Genomic DNA, 14308 nt, shown 5'->3' with positions numbered 1-14308 from the left:
ATAAAATTTAAAGAGAACTTTTTAAAGCAATTGGTGTCACAGGTTCTCAGAGAAGATTACTCTCCAGGTAGATTCGGTAATTAATGGAAAGAATTCTGTGTTAATTGACTGCTTCGGGAAGGGGAATGTAATGACTCCTTATTAATCATGAAAAGAGACGCTGCATGCGGGGATGGCAGTAATTGCGCTAACAGTGGAGAAATGTTAATTAATGAAACGAACAATGATGTAAGAAATTGGCTACATAATGCTTGCTGCTGAAGGAGGTAGGATTCTAAGCACATTATTTAGAGTGGAAACCATAGAATGTTGCCTCAAAAAACACACACATGGAACCTCTTGCCACCCAAATTTAAGGGGAAAAAATGTCAGTGCTCTTGGCATTTTTGCTTGAGGAAGCAAAAACATCCACCCAGAGCTATATTTATTTCAAACAAAATGACCTTGTTGTTCATCTCCAATCCGGGCTTCTGAAACCAAAATCATGCCCAGACCAAAACAAGGTCATTTGTTAATGTACTTTCAACACAATAGGTCATTTTGACTGCTAAGGACAAAGGGAGTACAAAGTATTTTTCCCTAAACTAAAATAAACAAATTCCATTTATAATATTTCCCAGCTAATATAAAGAAAAATTCAGATTCATTTTTGGGACAGAGTATCTTTTTTAAAAAATCAAATTCTAAGTCCCAGAGAGAACATAACAGCTTCCACTCTAACAACTCATTTTCAGAAAAGAGAGCAGCGTTTGTTAGCACACAGGGGCCTGCGGAGCCCAGTCCCAGGCAACAGTGTCCCCAGAGCCCCCGTGATGGCTGGGTTGAGTCTGGGGCACTCCCGGGAAGCCCCCCCAGGTCTGCACGATGGGAAGACTGACAGGTCCTCAGGACCAGGCCGCAGATGGGCAGAGAGGACCGGGCTCCCTGGGCTCCCGGTTGGGGGGCCCTGCTGACCGCTGGCTCTCCCCACAGGTGGAACGTCCTGGGGCTGCAGGGCGCGCTCCTGTCCCACTTCGTGGAGCCCGTGTACCTGCAGAGCATCGTGGTGGGCAGCCTGCACCACACGGGCCACCTCGCACGCGTCATGAGCCACCGCATGGAGGGTGTCGGCCAGCTGCCCGCCTCCTACCGGCACAACCGGCCTCTCCTCAGCGGTAAGAACCCCCATCCCGGGGGCCCTCCGCCTCCTTCCCACCACCAGGCCAAACGCAGGTGTGCCCGACAGTGCCATCCCTGGCAGACTGCACCCATGTTGGCTAGTGGCAATTTAGGATTTAATGGGCAAAGTCCTACAATTTTAAAAAGGAAAAATGATGAAAGGTTTCAGCGTCTCTCTGCATATAGCAATAGGCCAGGTCCTGATGTGAATTCGCGATTGTGTGATGCTGCTGTTTTCACAGCGGTGTCTGAAGGAGCTCTGAAAACAGAATCGCTAGTGCTGGGCTCACCCAAGAGGCCCCACCTGCCCACCTGGCCGCCCACAGGAGGCGATGCTGAGGAAGAGCCAGGTGGGTGAGGAGGGGCAGGGAGAGGGGGGCACCAGGGCCACGTGGCCAGAGCGGGTCTTCGGGACCCAGAGCCCCAGGCCCTCCACACCCTTCAGAGACTGCAAGGTGACTCTGCGGGTACTGGGCCAGCTCCGCACCAGGATTCCCCACAGCCCAGATGTCCTCAGAGACTCGAGCCTCCCCAAGCCTCCACTTCCCCCACGTTACCTGGAGCCTGCCCAGGCTGCCTGGCACACAGCCAGTTGCAAGGATGAAGAGTCCCTTGGCAGCTGTGAGGTGCCCTAGAAAGACCAGGGTGTGGTCTCGGGAGGGTTTTGTGAAGGACACACTGACAAGAGGTGACTCCTGGCCTTTCACAGGAACAAAGGGAAGTAGGGGGAGGGTTTCCTAATCACTGCCAGCCTCATGCTGGGGCCTGCAGAACACCAGGTCTTTGAGTCAGCCTCCCTTGCTGGAGTGGGAGAGCTCTCTGAAGGGCCTGCCTGTGGCAGAATCAGGCAGATATGTGGGGGAAATGGAGAAAACCTCTGCCCCAGAAGGAGAGTAACACCACGGGCTTGGCGGGGTTGGGTCTTAAACCAAATCACCTGAAAGAGAAAGCAGGAAGATAAAAGAGTGGTTTCCTGCTGCAGCTGAGAGTCACTGGGCCTAGGATTTCTTCCCAGGATTCTAAAACTGCTCTAAGTTATAAGAGCAGGGGTTAAATAGGGCTTCGTGGGGGCAGGAGTGGGAGTTTTTTGGAATAATTTGTGCAAAGCACCTAACTGTGCTGCTCGATTCTCACACCAGCCAATGACAAAGGTTATTATCTCTGTTGTCTTTTTATTTATTTTTTTATTGAGACAGGGTCTCTCTCTGTCACCCAGGCTGGAGTGCAGTGGTGCTATCTCAGTTCACTGTAACCTCTGCCTCCCAGGTTCAAGTGATTTGCATGTCTCAGGCTCCTGAGTAGCTGGGACCACAAGCATGCACCACCACACCCAGCTAAATTTTGTATTTTTAGTAGAAATGGGGTTTTACCATGTTGGCCAGGCTGGTCTCGAACTGCTGGGCTCAAGTGATCCACCCGTCTCAGCCTCTCAAAGTGCTGGGATTACAGGCATGAGCCACTGCACCCGGCCCCTCTGTTGTCTTAATGTGGGATGGGAAGAGAGTCAGAAATTCAACACCTCACCCAAAACCCTCATCAGTAGGGAGCAAGGACTTGAACACAGTTCCAATTGGTGGTAAACCCCTGGTTCCTTCAGCGTACCACTCTGCATCCTGGGCAGTGCGGCACAGTTTCTTAGGGCAGCTGTCCGTGTTTCTAACCACACAGTAACTAACAATTCGAGACAGTCCTCGCAGGAAGAGGCAGCAGCTAAGGGAGGGGCAGCCGCTGCTCCCAGGTCGTCACCAAGACACTCAGTGGCCGCCGTCTCCCACCAGGCGAGGGCCTAAAGGTGCGCCTCCAAGTCACAGCCCATACAATTCTATGCATTGTTGAAATGGCCAATCACTACAGTGATTCTGGACCCAGTTTCAACCTCTTTCTTGCTTTCCTGTTTCCTTTGGTTCTTTCCCCTATTTTTTCTTAAAAGTGACGACTCCTTACTCACTGTGGTTGAACAGAAAAAACCGCTCTGGAGTGGGCCCCGAAAAGCCCTGGAATCACCGGTTTGGAACTCAAAGCAAGTGTTCCCGTGCTGGGGGCCCCAAAGGCCTCAGTGCAGTTCTTAGATTTCTGAGTTAAACCTGAGAGGATTTTCACCTGTTTGACGAGTGGGCCCTGCACTCTTTTTCTGTGCATTTTCCTTAGGCCATCCTCATTCTGTGTCCAGCACCTACTGAAGGGCTTATTTAAGCTTGCTCAGCACAAGGAAATATGGAGCACAAATGCAACCACGTCCTCCCCAAGCCACCGTCAACGGAGCAAGTTTTGCCCTCCCTGGGCACTGGCTTGTCACCCTTGGCAGCCAGTCTCCCAGTGCTGATTTTCAATCATGTGTCCATCTGGGAACATCTCAACATAAATAAAAACAAGAATTTCTAATCCTAAGTGTGAACATAGTGAATTTTAGAAAACACAATTAGAGAAATTCAGATCCACCTGACATCATGGAGTGGCACAGATAATGGCCAAGCCCGAGAGACACCTGTCTGCTTCTGATCCCAGGTGGCACCTGCCTACTCCCGATCCCAGGTGGCACCTGTCCACTCCTGAGCCTAAGCGGCACCTGCCATACCACAGCCAGTGCAGCCTGACTAAATATTTCAGCCTCCATTTACATGCTTATTGGGAATCTGGTTTTCATTATTCTGGAGATGCAAATGAGCCTAAATCTTGGTATCTTGCCTGCAGGCAGCCCCTAAGCTGTCCCTGCATTGTTCTTCATGGACATTTACAAACCAATCATGCGAATTTTGAAAAGAAATCATCAGAATTTCTTGCACCAAAAGGAAGAGAGAGAGACCTTGCATAGGGATAATAATAAAAAGCACCCTCAAATAAGCAAATGAAGTTTGCTTGAAGCTTCCCTCAAGGTCAGTTTGCAGAATTGCCTTAGAAGATGAAGCTTATGTATTAGCAGAATGAGGCCCAGCAATTTAGATATGGCTAAATCAGCTCTGAGTTAAAAAGAAGCAACCAAGCTGAAAAAGGTACCCTTACTCACACAGTCACGGGATGCATAGTAATGTTCTTGAATGATATACTTGAAAAATTCTGCACTTTCCAGTCTAAACCTGCGGCAAAACTTCAGGACCAGAAGCCCATTTCGAGGCTGTCTCAAACCCTGAATCCTTCAGCAAAAGTTGCATTATTTCCTGAGTACAGATAGCCTAAAGGAGTTTGCCCTTGGTCCTTCTCATTGAATTCAGTAAGATGAACAAAATGATGGGGATAGTAATTAATAAAAATCTATGCTTTGAATAATCATCCTTTTAGGAAAAAGTGAGATGAAATAGCCACTTTGACGGCCTGTTCCACCAAGCTGAGGATATATGCCTCTCTGAGCTTTCAACATCAGGGCTAAATTTTTATTTCTCTTCATCAGGGAAAAAAGAAAAAAAGGGAAAAAAAATTTGGGTAGGATAAATTCGTTGTTTGTGTTAATGGCATATTTAATAGCTATGTTGTCAATGATTAATTTCTTAGTCCACACTGAAGATAAAACTGTGATTATTTTTACAGCCCACCTCAAGGTCTTAGCAATGAACATGAAATCTGAGAGATGGACCCAGAGAATTGATTGTTAGAACTATGACTTGTTTAAGACTCTTGGTTTATGTTTGTGTGATGAACATTGCAGTGCTGGTGATAAAATAGAGGAGAATAGGGGCTGTCTTCCTTCACAGCACACACTTTCCTGGAGTGTGAAAAGGGCCAGCTGGGGCGTCCAAAGCCCTTTCAGGTGTCCATGTTTCACAGCAAAGCCATTTGTCAGAAAGAAGTTAGATACGTACTAAAATGTGAAGTTAGATACGTACTGAAATGTGTACCAATACTAATAGCTTATGAATTTTCCCAATGCCACCTATTTTTGGCATTCAAAGTCTCTCTCTGTTGCCATTTATGTCCATATTTTTTTATGAGTCCAGATTTTCAAAATGTTGTCACACTAAGTTGAGGAAATTTCTACGAAGTATCAGGCCTCTTTAATTCAGGAGAAATTTCCGAAATTAATGATCATTAAGAGTATTTTGCAAAATAACATGGTGAAGCAGTAGCAAATATTTTATCCAGATGGTAAGTGATTTGCAATATTATTTTTACATTAAAACAGAGGTCTATTTTGGAGTAACCTACACAATTTTTACAAATGTTTAGTAATAAACATATAAGCATTACAAAAATATTTTAGCAGCCTGCTGTTTCTTACAGTCACTAGAGCTAGGAATTTATCCTCCTGTACCCTTGCAGGAATTTTTGGTGGAAAAAATTATAAATCTCGCTAGAATAATCTAAAAAGCAATCTTAGCTAAGCATGGTGGCTCATGCCTATAATCCAAGCACTTTGGAAGGCTGAGGTGGGAGGATCACTTGAGGCCAGGAGTTTGAGACCAGCCTGGCCAACATAGCCAGACCCCATGTCTACAAAAAAAAAAGAAAAGAAATTCTAATATCTTTTCATGAAAACTAAAAAAGTTAAATTCAACAAAGAACTATTTAATAAGACATTTTTATAGATTAGCACAGAACTTTCTAGGCAAATTAGATGGCACATAGCTTATGATAAATTTAAAATTATTGAAAAACCTTGTTTTCATTTTCTAGAGAATCCTTTTAAAAATATTTTGTATAATAATTAATTTTCATTTAATTTCCACCATGATCTTAAGGAATTGTTTCCCAATAGAATTTAAGCAAAGAACTTAATTACATCGCTCCTGAGAATTGTATCATTGACTCCAGGAAAATACTTTCATTGTCAATACATTAAATGTATCCAACATCGAGAAATTGATCAGCATAATCCAGGCATTTGCTCAATCATTCAGCAAATGTGCATTGATGATTTACAAAGTGCCGGACAAAATCCTACACAGAGAATAGAGCAATGAACAAAATAGTCAAAAATCCATACCTCGGGGTTATTGCATTCCAGTAGAGGAGACGGACAAACAAAATATGAGTGCTCTGTCAAAAAAAAAAACAAGACAAAAGAAGGATTAAAAAGTGACCCTCAGCCCTAATAAAAGGGTCAGGAGCACTCTCAGTGTGGCGGTGACACCGCACAGAGTCCTAGAGGAATGAGGAAATGGAGCTGGGAGAAGGGCTTCCACAGGGTTTTGGGAAATGGGTGGGGTTGGGCTGAGAGTGCGAGGTAAGCGGGCAGGAGAGAGAGGCTCTCTGGAAAGGCTGCAGCGGGCTTCCTCTCCCTTCTCACCAAGGGAAGATTCAAGCTGGTTTCAGGCTGCTGTTTGGTTCCCAGACCTGAAACAATCATGTGGGCCTCGCTTCAGTGGGGTTATGAAGGTGGTCGCAGGGCTAACGGGAAAAGCGCAGACTAGGATGGTGCCATAAAAGCCACCTGGCCCCCGCCGTCATCTTAGGATGCCAGACTCTCCCCCCTGTGCTTTGCTGGCTCGGGGGCTAGAAAGCCTCGCCCTGCTGCAGTGAGCCATACCTCCTTCAGAAGCCTGCGGCTGATAGCACCATCCCTCTTCTTCTGAACCAGGATCAGCCTCTCCAAGGATTCAGAAGCCTGGGGCTGATAGCACCATCCAGCTTCTTCTGAACTGGGATCAGCCTCTCCATGGACATCCCTCATTGCTCACAGTCACACCCCTGGAGTCAAAACTCTGAGGTTTCTCTGGCATGAAAACCTTTCAACATCGTCTCTGCCTAGATGTGCTCTCCTACCCAGGCACGCAAAGCTCTGCCATTCTGAGAGAGAAATGTTTGCCAGTCATAAAACTTAACAAGGGACTAAAGACCCTTATCTTAAAAAAAAAAAAAAAAAAAAAAAAAAAAAAAAAAAAAACCTGTACAGCATTGACAGTAATTGAATGATGGTTCCCTGAAGATTCTGTAAAGCTGGAGAATCCCGCTCCCCCTGGGACCGCACCGCAAACCCTGAGGATGGTGGGAGACATTGGCAGGGGCACCTGCAATTCTCCTTGGTGGCACCAGAGAGTGAACAGGAGAGGGAAGAGTTGCCAGGCCAGGACCTGGGGAAGGACAGGGATGGGAGAGGAGATCTTCCCATAAGAGTCCCTGAGAAGCCGAAGGGCTGAGAGGTGCTTCAGCAGCCACAGGAGGCTAAGGCGGCGGGTCAGCCTGCCTCCCAGGGCCAAGGTGGGCTCAAGGCAAACAGCCCCTTACCGTGTTTACAGCTTGAAATGGTCTCCACTCCTGATTTAAATTAAGATGGTCCCCTTACTCGTTAGATCAAAATAACTCTACAAAAAAATTATAAATAGAATATTGCTACACACAAAAAATAAGCAGACACAGGAGATAAAACCCAAATCCAGAAGAAACAACAGGCAGCAGGACAGATGCTCCAGTTGGAGTTTCAGACACAGACCCTAATATGACCATGCTCAGTAGGAGAAAGGACATTTTCTAAAGCAAGATGGAACACTTAGGGGGAGAGATGAAAGCTCAGAAAAAAATAGAACCAAATAGGAATTTCAGAAATACAGAAAATAAAATAATTTATTTAACAGAGGATGGTTTAATACCAAATAAACACAGCACAGGAGAGAATTAATAAATGGGAGCACAGTTCTGAAGAAAACATCCAGAATGCAGCACAGAAGGCAGAAATGATATATGGAGGATGGATGAATAGATGATAGATGATAGATAGATAGATGATAGATACATAGATAGATAGATAGATAGACAGTAGATAGATGATAGACGATAGATGATAGATAGATGATAGATAGATAGATAGACAGACAGTAGATAGATGATAGACGACAGATGATAGATAGAGACTGATAGATATTTATTTTAAGGAATAGGCTCATGCAGTCGTGTAGGCTGGCAAGTCTAAAATGTACAGGGCAGGCCGGCAAGTGGGAAGTTTCAGCAGGAGTGGAAGTGGCACATCTGGAGTCCACAGGCCATGTGGAGGCAGAATTTATTTTTCTTCACAGAACCTGAGTCTTTGCCCTTCAGGCCTTCAGCAGATTGGAAGAGGCCCAGCCATGTTGCAGAGCGTAACCTGCTCTATGCAAAGTCTAATGAGTTAAATGTTAATCGCGTTGAACGTGCCTTCCCAGAAATACCTGGGACTGCTGGTTAATCTCGCAGTTAATCTAGTTGGGTGCTACAGCCTAGCCAAGGGGACACATAAAATGAACCATCACACACACAGAAAGTACAAAAGAGAGCTAAGAGAGCAGGAAAGTCTGAATGCATGTAATAAGAGTTCCAGAAAAAGAAAGAAAAAGTAATGGAACAGGAGAGATATTTAAAGAGATCATAACTAAGAATTTTCCAAGACAAACAAAAAGCATCCAAATGCAGATTTGAAAAGCACATTATACCCCAAGAATAATTTTTTTAAATTCTCATCTCAGTGGTTAAATTGCTAAAAAACAGAGACCAAAAAAATCTTAAAAGCAGTCAGGAAAGGAAAGACAAATTCACTTCAAAGGAGCTAAATCAGACTGGTAACTGATTCTCAGAAGACAAAAAAACAATGAAATGGCATCTTTAAAATGCCGATAGAAAAACAATCTCAACTTACGATCTGATATCAAGAAAAAGTATCCTTCAAAAACAAAGGTGAGACAGCGTTTGCAGACAAACACTGACAGAGTCTAACTCTCCAGGAAACACTCAATGTGTTATCTGGGCTTAAGAAAAACGATCTCAAATGAGTAATGCGGACTGAAGAGCAATGAAAACCAGCCACACTTTTATCCAGTTTGAAACCTGGCACATTACTACATTTTGCATACTAGGGCACAAAAAAACATAATTTGGAACAATAAAAGACCCCATTCCCCCAAAGTCCCTTTGTCCCATATCTTTTGAAATAATGACAATCCTTACGGAAGCCAAAAGTCATTGTCATTATCAGGCTGAAAAATGAAAAATGCAGATTCTTTCCTCTGCCATGGAAATTTCATATCTTTTGAAGCCTCCTGTGAGCCTCTGCACTTTAAACTAGGGGGAACCTGAGCAGTCGTCCATCCTCGTGACTCCTGGGTGGTCTCTTAGGAATCAAGTTCCTGGAGAATAGTGGAGGCACAAATCCTCCTGAGAGGACACCACCCAGGCCTTGGCATCCCCGGACATCACTGTCGTCCCAGCAGAACTCGCACCCAGGACATTCACAGACAGTGCAGCCAGCGTGGCCCGTTCCACGCCCTGCAGACACCTGCCTTCCACCCTCTCAACACCTCCACCTCAAACCAGTCACATGAGGGAAGGCGAGGAAAAGCCACCATGGCCTCTGTGTTCTCAACATTCACATTCCCTTCTGGCTTGCAGGAAGCCACAGAATTTGTTTTCTTTTGAGACAGAGTCTTGCTCTGTCACCCAGGCTGGAGTGCAGTGGCGAGATCTCGGCTCACTGCAACCTCTGCCTCCCGGGTTCACGCCATTCTCCTGCCTCAGCCTCCCAAGTAGCTGGGACTACAGGCACCCGCCACCACGCCGGCTAATTTTTTTTTGTATTTTTAATAGGGACAGGCTTCACCGTGTTGGCCAGGATGGTCATGGCTCATGATCCACCCGCCTTGGCGGGTGGGATTACAGGTGTGAGCCACCATGCCAGGCCGAACCCACAGAAGTTTTTAGGACTATCTCACAGCAGAAAGAACCAGCTGTCCATCCTCAGTTAACCCCACCATCTCCAGCCTCCATAGCACATTTTATGTTTCTTATGGAATGCGCTGTATCAAAGCAAGACAGCAGCTATAAAATTACTGACAATTATAAAGACATTCATAGCAATGATAATGAATAAAACGGCATTGATACAGCCTTAGAAGTTAGTTACCCCAAATCCATAAGTCCACATTAAACTTACCAGCTCTACTTCCATTAAAGGTGTGTGGGTGTGCATGAGAGAAAGACCCCACAGCGCGTCTGGCCATATAGAAAACTCAGGAGATCCCTCTGATTCCTTTAGCTTTATGAATCTGTGCAGGCGCAGATGGCATGCTATTTCATTCACTCTGCAAAATTAAATGCAGTGCTACCCAGCGACACAGACTTGTCTCACTGCATGTAAAAATTATGCTCCTGAAATGTCTTGTGTAAATTTAATTTTGGGAAAGTGAGTTACATTGTAATATAGTAGGCTCACTATTTGAAGAAATGCTGTAATGTCTCACTTACATAATGCCTTTTTAAAAAGGTAAATAAGGATTTTCTTCAAGTCAGGCATCTTTTTATAGCTCCGTGAGCCACAGTAAAACTCATTTCCATGGATGAATTGTGGATTCACCCCCACTGGTCCTAGTAATGGTGATGTAACAGTAGTGGTCGTGGTGATCATGGTGGTAGCTGAAGCGGTGCTGGTAGGAGTGGTTAATTAACTTGTCAGAGGCCACACTGCTAGTATGTCACAGAAGTGAGTCCAGATTTGCTCTGCTGCCAGAGACCACTGTTAACACGATTGTGTGCATTTAGCAAAAAGGTCACACAATCTCATCATGCTGATCTCTGTATACCAGACAGCCTGGCAGAATATTCATGTCAAAGGCTCCAGGAGACCAGCTTATTCCTATACAGATCTACTCTGAAATAAGACAGCTCCCTAAAAAATGTTATCAAAGATGAATGGCCCATATGCTGCATGGTATATTCACAAATTAATAAATGCCAACACATCCCTGAGTTACATACCAGGTTTAACAAGCGTCTGTGAGCGTGGTTCACTTACAGACAGCTCAGGGAGAAGCTGCTCGGGTAGCGAGGGCGTTACTCCCAAGGCCGCCTGGGAGCAATTACTAAAAAAATGTGGGGCTTGACCCTGCTCACCACCAGGCTACACAGTGTTTCAGGGACACCTTTTTTCCTCACCCTTCCTTGGGCTTCCTACACAAATTTTCAAATCCAAGGTCCCACCCGACGGAGGCCACCCTCACCCAGCAGGTGCACTTGTTGGGCGCCCCGTGCATACCCAGGTCGCTCTGCACACCCAGCCGGTGGCACAGAACTGCTGTCTGGGCAGCTCCGGCCCCCCACCCTCCTGGACTGTGAGCCCCGCTGGTCCTCATCACATACAGAAGGTCCAGAGGGAAAGAAACAGATGCGGGCAGAAGTAGCCCATGAGCTGCCACCTGCAAACCCCCGTTCTGTGGAGTGTGGGGCTCAGAGCATGGAAATCCCCGTTCTACAGAGTGTGGGGCCCAGAGCAGAAACCCCCATTCTGCAGAGCGTGGGGCCCAGAGCATGCAAACTCCTATTCTGCGGAGTGTGGGGCCCAGAGCGTGCAAACCCCTGTTCTGCGGATTGTGGGGCCCAGAGCGTGCAAACCCCTGTTCTGCGGATTGTGGGGCCCAGAGCGTGCAAACCCCTACTCTGCGGATTGTGGGGCCCAGAGCGTGCAAACCCCTGTTCTGCGGATTGTGGGGCCCAGAGCGTGCAAACCCCTATTCTGCGGATTGTGGGGCCCAGAGCGTGCAAACCCCTGTTCTGCGGATTGTGAGCCCCAGAGCGTGGGGCTGCCCCTCCTCCGGGAAGAGCGCTGCTCACTCCATCCTTAGACCAGTCCCGAAGTTCACTCTCAGTGGGCTGGATAATGGCCCCCATCGATGCCAAGTCCTAATCCCTGACCTGTAAATTACCTTTTCTGAAAAAAGGGGTCTCTGCAGATGTAAGTAAACTAAGGATCGTGAGACAGAAGATGATCTGAATTATCTCAGTAGGTCCTGCCTGCAGCCACCTCTGTCCTTAGAAGAGGTAGGCGGGGGAGATATGGCACATGCAGAGAAGCCAGTGAAGATGCAGGCAGAGATGGGAGTGAAGCCACCACAAGCCAGGGAGCCTGGGATTGACCACAGGCTGGGAGAGTCAAGGAGGGGTCTCTCCGGAGCCTCTGGAGGAGGTACAGCCCTGCCTGCACCTTCAGACTTCTGGCCTCCAGAGCTATGAGGACAGATTTCTGCTCTTTTAAGCCACCACGTGTGTAGCAATGTGTTACAGCAATCACCTAAAACAAATACAGCCTACAAAAGTACAATTTTCTGCGCATGTGGAAACCACATTAGAATAGACAGTACTCTTCCTGTGTTGCCATTCACCGAAGGCAGGAGGTGCCCAGTACTGTTCCTGTGTTGCCATTCACCAAAGGCAGGAGGTGCCAATCATTGTTCCTGTGTTGCCATTCACCGAAGACAGGAGGTGCCCAGTACTCTTCCTGTGTTGCCATTCACCGAAGGCAGGAGATGCCCAGTACTCTTCCTGTGTTGCCATTCACCAAAGGCAGGAAGTGCGTCACAGAAGTGTTCCATAGGGTTAATTTGGATTTGTTGTAGCTTCTGGATGCCAGAGGTTCACAGGAATTTTGGTCTCACAGGACGGCCTGCAGAGTGAGAAGCGCGGGACCCCTGTGCAAGGGTGTGTACCCGTTTGTCCACAGCACTGGGGTATCTGCGTGCAATTTCTTGGGAGGACGTGTTTCTCCTCGGAGCTCAGCTGCTGATGCTCATGTTTTCTGAGTTCAGACTCCTGTGTGCAATTTCTCAGGAGGATGGTTTCTCCTTGGAGCTCAGCTGGCCTGATGCTCACGTTTTCTGAGTTCAGACGGCACAGGCTCCGTCCCTCAATCGCTGCAGGTCTGTTGGCAACTTTCACTGCTGGAGATTCCCTGAATCCCCTCAAGGAGGCATTTCGTGCTGTGAACTGGGGAAAGGAGGTAGCGCCACGCGTTCTGGGGAAAGGAGGTAGCGCCACGTGTTCTGGGGAAAGGAGGTAGTGCCACATGTTCTGGGGAAAGGAGGTAGCGCCATGTGTTCTGGGGAAAGGAGGTAGCGCCACACGTTCTGGGGAAAGGAGGTAGCATAACGCGTTCTGGGGAAAGGAGGTAGCGCCATGTGTTCTGGGGAAAGGAGATAGCGCCATGTGTTCTGGGGAAAGGAGATAGCGCCATGTGTTCTGGGTAGACTGGGTCACTAGGTATGTGCTGCTGTGTTATCTTGAGGAACAATGTGAGACAGGCCTGAGTAGGTGCCCCTGCAGCTGCAGACACCCTCTGTCCTTGGGACTCAAGTTCTATCTTCAATCAGCCGATGCCCATTTTAGGAGGAATGAGCCAGGAGTTAATGCATTTTCACATTTCCAGCCACAGGAGTTAAAATTAAACACAAGCCAGGCTTTCGTTTCTAGGCCTGAGCACATGTGTCTTCACCTTGTCTGGCTCTATCCACAACTACCACTAGGAAGGCAATCCAGCTGAGTTAAAGTTTAGCCCTAACACCCTTCAACCCTTTTGAAACCCACTTCTCAATGGCCAGGAAGGTGCTCGACAGGAACGCCGTGGGCGAGCAACTGGACCAGCTCCCAGAACACTCTGCATGTCTTCGTAAAGCACCTGGGAAATTGGTGGAAAATTATAAAATCAGTGCACCATGAGTGAGATCATTCACGTATGAGCAGAAGGCTCCTGAGAAACCAAGTGGCTCCCCCGGGACAAAACAAAACAAAGAAAGGAAGAGCCTGGAGTGACCTGATGTCCCAGTGCTGGAGTGTCCTCAGGAGACATCCCAGGACGGGGAGTTACCTCCGTGAGGGTGATTCGGAACGCAGGGAAATGGAAAGAGTGAAAGCACACATGAGGCCATGGCCCTTCCATGTCGGTGAGGAGGAGACAGCCTTCCTGGAGCCTGGACATCTGCTGCGGGAGGGCTGGACCCCGGCATGGGAAGAGGGCCTGGCTGCTGGCCACACTGGAGAAGGAAACTCCTGGTTCCTCAGAGCAAGCAGCCCGCTCCTGACTGCACTTCCTCTCACCATGAGGGATCTGTCCCATGGAAAGAGTCATTAACGGCAAACCTAATAGTGAGACTGACATCCATGAGCATCCGTCTCTCTGCACATTAGACTCCGGGGATCTGGGCCGTGGTTCCCACTCCGTGTCCCTCTGCACATTAGACTCCGGGGATCTGGGCCGTGGTTCCCACTCCGTGTCCCTCTGCACATTAGACTCCGGGGATCTGGGCCGTGGTTCCCACTCCGTGTCCCTCTGCACATTAGACTCCGGGGATCTGGGCCGTGGTTCCCACTCCGTGTCTCTCTGCACATTAGACTCCGGGGATCTGGGCCGTGGTCCCCACTCCGTGTCCCTCTGCACATTAGACTCCGGGGATCTGGGCCGTGGTTCCCACTCCGTGTCTCTCTGCACATT

General features: G+C 47.6%; 1 protein-coding gene across 3 annotated transcripts in view; it reads left to right on the top strand.

The window, feature by feature from the left end:
• The window catches only part of ADARB2 (adenosine deaminase RNA specific B2 (inactive)), a 531551-nt gene that overhangs the window by 511504 nt on the left and 5739 nt on the right, over positions 1–14308 (top strand). The window contains exons 8-9 of one of the 3 annotated variants that reach the window (XM_055296338.2): positions 973–1154; positions 1401–1508. In XM_055296338.2, the coding sequence (XP_055152313.2) occupies positions 973–1154; positions 1401–1508 (290 nt within the window). Of the gene's footprint in view, positions 1–972; positions 1155–1400; positions 1509–3306; positions 3724–14308 lie in introns of those variants that run through there. The other 2 variants (XM_063609981.1, XM_055296339.2) reach the window with 2 other exon arrangements.

This window comes from Symphalangus syndactylus, chromosome 10, assembly GCF_028878055.3.
Source record: "Symphalangus syndactylus isolate Jambi chromosome 10, NHGRI_mSymSyn1-v2.1_pri, whole genome shotgun sequence".
Lineage (NCBI taxonomy): Eukaryota > Metazoa > Chordata > Mammalia > Primates > Hylobatidae > Symphalangus > Symphalangus syndactylus.
The sequence above is the reverse complement of the archived record's forward strand: the minus strand, read 5'-3'. Positions and strand labels throughout refer to the sequence as shown.